At 41.0% G+C, this 7,610-nt stretch overlaps 1 protein-coding gene across 1 annotated transcript; it reads right to left on the reverse strand.

The window, feature by feature from the left end:
• Window positions 1–791: 791 nt before the first annotated feature.
• LOC147424995 (uncharacterized) lies at window positions 792–1,724 on the reverse strand. The gene has a single exon (XM_086500011.1). The coding sequence runs from the start codon at window positions 1,722–1,724 to the stop codon at window positions 792–794; it is 933 nt and encodes a 310-aa protein (XP_086356137.1).
• Between the last annotated feature and the right edge of the window lie 5,886 nt (window positions 1,725–7,610).

A 7,610-nucleotide genomic window follows, 5' to 3' on the forward strand; every position in this document is an offset into this window, starting at 1 on the left:
GAGGTGATTAGAAGAGGAATTTTGATGGGTTTTTGAGCTTGAGAGAGAGGAGGAAGGAGAGGAGGGTGAGAAGACTAATGGCTGATTTTTAGAGAAGGTCTCAATGTGGAAAAGGAAGGGTGTGTGTGTGTAAAGGTAGAGGGGGTGGTCTCCACCACAGTTGAAAAAACTGGCGTCCACTATTTTGGCCATATCTCCTAGACCGTAGATGCAAAAATTATTAAAAAAATATGGCCAGAATCTCCAGCTCATCAGCTACAACTTTGATGAAGACAACTTTTCTTGGATCAGAGTGGAAGTATTTTTTAAAAATTCAGCAAAATCCTGTGTCTGGTTTCTTCCTTTATCAAGTCTTCCACTTGGGTCCCATTTGTTTGAATCATCATATGGCTCCAAAGCCATGATGATATGAGCCACTCATGACCCTTGAATCATGGGTGCATGGCTCCACAACCACATCATATTTTTTCTTTTCACATTTACATATTTTCCCTTTCCTTTACCACTAGGTTCTCCCTCTACCTTTCACCTCCGGTGAACTAGTCAAGAAAAATTCCTATCAAATCTTTTTTTTTTTAATTTTTCCAAGAGGTTGTTCTCACTCTTTCTTTTATTGTAAACCTCTAGAAGCAAGGAAAACCAACAAAATATGATAAACAAAAATTTCTAATAGGCTCGGATCAATGTTAATTCAAAAGCTCTGTAAGTTGACTATTTACTTTGATGTTCATGCTGATTTTGAATGCACTTCTATCGGTATCTTAAATCTCGAATGTGTTGTACATCCATTGCTAAGAAGTAAAGCTGCAATTCCCAAGGATGCACATGCTAAAGCCACATTTTGTTAACCACGTACACGACATATAGGGATAAGTCTTCCCAGTCCCACCAGATCCATCCAAGAAAAAAACTGTCCCATTTGATGAGTCAACTACTTGCATGATTTCATTATAAGAAGCTCTTTGTCCACAATTCAAAGATGCTTCCATACGAATGGCTAAATTCATTTTCTCGTTTTCACTGAACATCCTCTCTTCTGCTATCAAAACACTCCCACATCCAGATAATACAAAACGATCCACTTTGGGCATCCCAAAGTAGTCACAAAGTCGTTTTCCATATGATTGAAGCAGAGACTCCAAGTTACATAATGCTTGATTCTTAGCTATCTCATGGCATACACCCTCATCACTAGTACATTCTAGCAAAGCATAAACATATTCCTCAAAAATATCCATGGAGAATCGGTGCCACAATGTACCTGGGCACAATGGCTCACAAAATACCAAGATCACAACAAATAGTTGTCGTAATTGCAAGCCGGAACTTGTACATGGTGCGTCTTGAAAACTCATAAACCATTCATCATCATTTTGTAGCAAACCCCTGGCACTGCAAGCTTCCTTAAAAGTGGCATAGGTTTGTCCATTGAAAGTGTGAATCTCCTCAAATGATTTACAACCCTTACATATGGTAAGTAGCATATGCAAATAATAAAGATCGTCAGCATTGGGAACAACATTGTACATTCTCCCGATGGTATCACCTCCCCACACTTTATTAGTGGGGTTCCAAACCCATTCAAAGGATAAATCTATATATAAAAAATCACTTGCTTCTAGATATTGTTGATTCACCACAAACCACTCTCTAAGTGGTGTCTTCCTATCATCCTCATTATTCACTAGATTGGATATGTCAGTAGAGACTTTAAAAGCAACCATATTCGGTTGTGGGAGATACACTTGCAAATGCAATTTATGACATAAAATCTAATATCAAACTAACCCAAATAATTTTCTCATATTAAACTGATCATTTAATGTGGGAGAATAAATGGGAAGAAGAGTTAGAATAGAGACATGTGCTTTTACATTTATCTTAGCATGGGACCAAAGGTAATGGGTCGAAATGGGAGATGGTCTAGCAAAGAGAAATGCCAGCTAATGGAGCTTAAAATACCTTAGGGTTAGCTTCATTAAAGACCTTCAAAGGTTAGTGTTAAAAGCCGTTAGACCTAGGACCTTAGGCAAGCTAGGGCTGAGCTTGAGGTGGGAACCCGGCCCAAGATTGAGGTGCTTGTCATGCTTGTTGACTAAGTTGCTTGAGGTGCTTGTTGTGCTTGCTGACTAAAGTGCTTGAGGTGCTTGTCATGCTTGCTGACTAACGTTGTTGGGCGCATTTCTGACACCCCATTTTTGGTAAATTTGTACATACAGACATGACACCTAATGTCAAAAGGGTGTGTGGGCTTTCTTTTTGTGGGTTTTTTAGCTTGCTTTAGTAAGCACATGTACATGCACTGCAAGTCGCTAGTCTAGTGACAGTTGTCGGGCTACTGTAAGTGCCCGTGAGTGAGTTTTTTGAAGTGAGCCTTGTATATAACTTAAACTCATGTACAAACTTAAAAAAGTTCATCCAAACATCAAAAATTTGCAGGTTTTAGCTCGTTGTGTCTCCTTGGTACTCTTGGCTGCAGTTTTTTGCCCCGACTAGCCTTCTCTCCATGTAGTCGTGTTGGGACAGCTTTTTGTTCGCGTCAATTTTTCTCATGGAGGCATATGGAATCAATTTTGGTTATCTTCAGATTTCTCGCCAGTCATTTTTCAATCCTTTTTTCAAGCTTTAAAGTGCCCCAATTGGAGTTGTGCTCTTCAGGTTACAATTAGTTCTCTGCAGGGTTATGGCTATGGCAGCCTAGTGGCAAATTGTGTATAGGCAGATTGGGAGGGCATGTCTGTATGAATTGTGGAATTGATGTTGAAGTTGTGGGTTTGTGATGTTCAATTATGAAAGGGGAGGGCCTTGTCTTCATATGCATCGGTCGGCGTGTGTTGTAAATCCGTGCTTTGGCATGGTTTTGCTCCTATGTGACATAGTCTCTTGGGTGGGCGACGGCTAGTAAATTCCCAAGGGGACTACTCTTGCTAGACTGGTGGTGTTTCAAAGGGATTTTTTCAAAGCTTTTGGTGTCTTGTAGTTCTCTTTCAACTCTCGTGGGTGACATTGCTATAGAGGTGTTCCAGTTTGCTTATTTCCCAACAATGTTTTGGTGCCCGCCACCGAGGAATCGCTTCAAGTTACCTTTAGTTTACAGGTTTTGAAGACATGGCATTTAATTTTCCGGAGTTTAGTGGGAAATCAAATGAAAGTTCCAAAGCTTTCATTGAGAGAATGGAGTTTGCTTGCCTTCTTACTGACAAGCAAGACCCAGCGTTGGTGCTGCGAATCTTCTATTTCTCTTGGAAGGGAGATGCTAGGGAATGGTTGGAAGGCTACAAAAAGGAGATACAATCAGCCCAACCTCCTCAAGTTATGACTTATGAAATGATAAGGCACTTTCAAAAGGTATGGCAGTCTATTCAAGGCTTAGTACAAGGTGAAGGCCAAACCATAGAAGACTTTGTGAAGGCGTTCAATGCATTGTGGACAAAGTGGTGTACATCTTTGGGGGCTAAAATTTATCCAGCCATGTTGAAAAAGGACAGGTTTCTTGCAAGCTTGAGGAGTAACCTACGCTTGAAGGTAGAGCTTAAGCAGCCAAGGACCTTTGAGGAGGCAGTTGAAATTGCAAAGAATAAAGAGTGGAAAGAAGAGCGTCTTCATCAACTTGGAATCAATGTCGAGCCAAAGCTTGAAGTGAAAGTGGTAGAGCAACCAAGGGTCCTCATCAAAGAGCCAGGTTATGATCAACAAGCTTCTCATGATGTGAATGCCTTTCGCAAGGAGATGCAAGAGGTTGTAGGTCTTATGAAGAATATTAGTGTGCATATGATGGGAGGTGGAAGAGGTCAAAGCTATGGATATGGACGTGGTTATGGAAGAAATGAGGGTTATACAGGTGGTAGAGGAAGAGGCATGGCTGGAAGAGGGGATATGTTTCAATGTTACAATTGTGGTGAATGGGGTCATAAAAGCCCTCAATGTGACAAGCCAAAGAGAATGGGTGGTGACATGTTTCCTCTTCCTCCACAAATTCCTTCTCGAGCTCAACATTATGGTATTGAGATTAAGGGGGAAGCAGGTCCAAGCGGTTTGACAGCTGAAGAGAAGGGCAAAACAAAAGTGGTAAGAATAATCCGTTTGGATAAGAAAGAGGATGATTTGGGATCTATTGTCATGCATGTAGGTAAGAGGGTTACAAGAGATCATGATATGAGTGATGCAAGTCCCAGCCATAAAAGAGGGAAACATGTTGAAACAGGTACAGGTAAAGAGAAGAAGAAGAGAAAGACCAGGGAACATTACAATGCATCCGACTTTCCTTTGGGAGAAGGGCAACCAAATTATAGTTTAAGGGCTGATTTGGTGGGTAGAAAGACTGATGTTACCTTTGGGCAACTCATGGAGATGTGTCCCAAGTTAAAGAGGCAATGGAAGCACGTAGTCAACCCCATGAAGAAGGAGCCTGCAAGGGGGTTAGTGAGATTCCTATCTTTGAATGAGCTACCTGATATATATCCTACTATGGATGCACGGCATAAGAGGAATTGCATTGGAGAGGCTTATATTGATGGAGGTGCACAGGTATGTGTTATTACTCAAGCTTGTGTATTGAAGTTGGGACTCAACATGGTGAAGAATTGAGGTTTTCGCATAAAGCTTGCCAACCAATCAAGGGTGAGGTGCTTGGGAGTTGTAAAGGACTTGGAAGTGGATGTATTTGATGTTAAATTTCTGGTCAATTGCCATGTTATGCCCGCAGGTATTGGTGCTTTCCCTCTCATCCTTGGAAGAACATGGTTACAGGCAACCAAAGCTATACAGGATTGGGGACATAGTACCATCACTCTCTTCAATAGAAGGGGTGATAAGAAGAGGTTTGACATGGCTAGCAAGCAATCTTTGGATGCTGATTTTGATGATAAAAGTGATGAAGAAGATTCCTCAAGTGAAGAAGAAGACAATGGGGATGATGGCAGTGAAGTGGAAGATAGCAGCGATAGTGATCTAGATGTTTCCTCCGTGTTTCTTCAAGAAGAGCATGATGAGAAACAAATATTTCTTGGCCTTATGGATAATGAGGATATCTCTGGTCCTTATGAGCAAATTGAAGAGCTGATGCAACCCAAAGTTCAACCTAATGTCAAACAAGAGCTGATACAAGGTATGTTGTCTCCCGACTTGACTAGTCATGAGAAGGGTGAGTACCTACATATGATACAACAATTTCCCCATTTATTCATCACTTCTTATGAGGAACTTAGAGGGTTTAAGGGAGAGTAAATCCACATTCCAATCAAGGAAGGATCTCAGACCGTACGCCAAAAGCTAAGGAGAATAGGACAGGTACAACTTAATGCTTTAAAGGAAGAGGTAGACAAGCTTCTTGAAGCAGGTTTCATATGTCCTGTGAACACTGCAGAATGGGTGAGTCCTGTTGTTGTCACACCCAAGAAGGATGGAAAGTGGAGGATATGTGTTGATTTTAAGCCCCTAAACGCAGCCATGAAGAGGGATCCATACCCTCTTCTTTTCATAGATGACATACTTGATTCTATTGCAGGGCATGAGAGGTATAGTGTATGTGACGGATTCTCTGGATATTTTCAGCTCACCTTGGCTTTAGAAGATCAAAAGAAGACCACATTTATCACACCATAGGGATGCTTTTTTTATTGTGTACTTTCTTTTGGTCTTATGAATGGATGTGCGTGGTATAAGAAGCGCGTCAACAAGGTGTTCTCTCCCTTTCTTGGCAAGTTTGTGAAGGATCTTATTGATGAATTTTGTGTTTATAGCTCTAGAAAGGATCATTGTGTAAAGCTTGGGATGGCATTGAAGCAATATGATGATAGTGGAGGTCAACTCAACCCAAAGAAATGTCATCTTGCTCAACCAAGAGTGAAGTTTTTGGGGCATATGATCTCAGAGAATGGGATTGAAGCGGATCCTGACAAAGTGAAGGCTTTGGTGCTCCTCCCATCACCTAAAGATACAAAGAAACTTTCTACTTTTATTCAAAAGGTGAAGTATATGGCAAGGTTCATTCCTTTGTCCTCTCAACTTCTTTATCCTCTACAACAAGTAGCAAGGTTGGATCCTCTACAATGGACAAATGAATGTGAAGAGGTTTTTCAAGGTATCAAAGAGGTTCTTGGTTCTCTTCTTTCTATGCAAGCTCCTAATTGGGATAAGGAGTTTTATGTGAATCCATCAGTAGGTGAGGATGCTATTAGAGCTATACTTCTTCAACGAGGTAACAATTCCCACTACATGAAGCCTATCTATTGTGCTAGAAGGGTGAAGCTAGAGGTGGAAAGAGGCTATACTGAGGTGGAGCTCATTATGGTGAGTGTGATTTATGCATGTAGAAGGTTTAGGCACTACCTTCTCCCTAAACCATTCACATTCCTCACTAGCTACACTCTTCTACATCAATTGGTGAATAGCCCTACTTTGTCAAAGAGGCTCATGAAGTGTATTGTGGAGCTACAGGAATTCCAATTCTCTTTTCTTGTTGAGGAGAGTACAAGGGCTACATTGGCTGATTTTCTTACCTATAAGGAAATCCATCTTTTTCTTAAGGAAGATGCAGTGAAGAAGCAACACATGGAAGCTCCTGACATAGACAATGCCTATCTATTGTTTTTTGATGGCTCTTACAGGAAAGCGCATGGTGAAGCTTCAGGAGGTGTGGTAGTTTATGATCCTTAAGGTTCTTTGGTAACTAAAAGGAGTTTGAAGCTTACAGCACAAAGCAACAATGAAGCTGAGTATGCTACTTTGGAGAAAGGTCTCAACCTTTGCCTTGAGCTTGGCATCCGTCGTGTGAGGGTAAGAGGTGATGCTCTTTTGGTGGTTAAGCAAGTACTTGGGGTGTGGAAAAGTAAGAATCCAAGGCTAAAAAATATGTGTTTTCAAGTGAAGAATTTGCTTAAGCATTTTGAAGCTTGGAGTTTAAGGCATGTGGACAAGTCTCAAAATGAAGAAGCACATGGTGCAGCGCAAGCTTCAATTGGGCAATTGTATGTGATAAGGACTGATTCTCCTCTTTATTTGGGAAGGGAATCTTTAGAGAGGGAGGAAGAGTTTCTACAAACAGGTATGCTTCCATCAGAGTTGGAGAAGCCAAAAAAGTACGCATTCCTACGTCGTGCCAAAAGGTATGTGCTACTTGGTGATGCCTTGTATATGAAGGGGGCTGATCTTGTGATGAGAAAAGTGCCTTGGAAAGAGGAAATTTACAAAATTTTAGAGGGAATCATGAGGGTTCTTGTGGTGGTCACTTTGCTTCAAAGATCACTTTGCATAAAGTCTTGCAGGAGGGTTATGTGTGGCCAAGTGTTCAACGTGATGTTCATCATTGGTGCAAGTCTTGTAAAAAGTGTCAAAGCATGGAAAATAGGGTTCTCAAATCAGAAATTAGAGGCACCATTGTGGCCTATGATGTGTTTGAGAAGTGAGGTATTGATGCAATAGGTCCTCTACCTATGACAGCTAGAGGCAAATGTTACATACTTACTGCTATTGACTATCTATCCAGTTGGGCCGAAGCCAAAGCTGTTAAGCACATCACGAGTAAAGATTTTTCCTTATTTATATATGAAGATATTTGCTGCAAATTTGGCATGCCATTGGAGTTACTTTCTGACAAGGGTCCAGGTTTC

The sequence above is a fragment of the Adiantum capillus-veneris genome, chromosome 25 (assembly GCF_014529385.1).
Source record: "Adiantum capillus-veneris isolate H3 chromosome 25, ASM1452938v2, whole genome shotgun sequence".
Taxonomy (NCBI): domain Eukaryota; kingdom Viridiplantae; phylum Streptophyta; class Polypodiopsida; order Polypodiales; family Pteridaceae; genus Adiantum; species Adiantum capillus-veneris.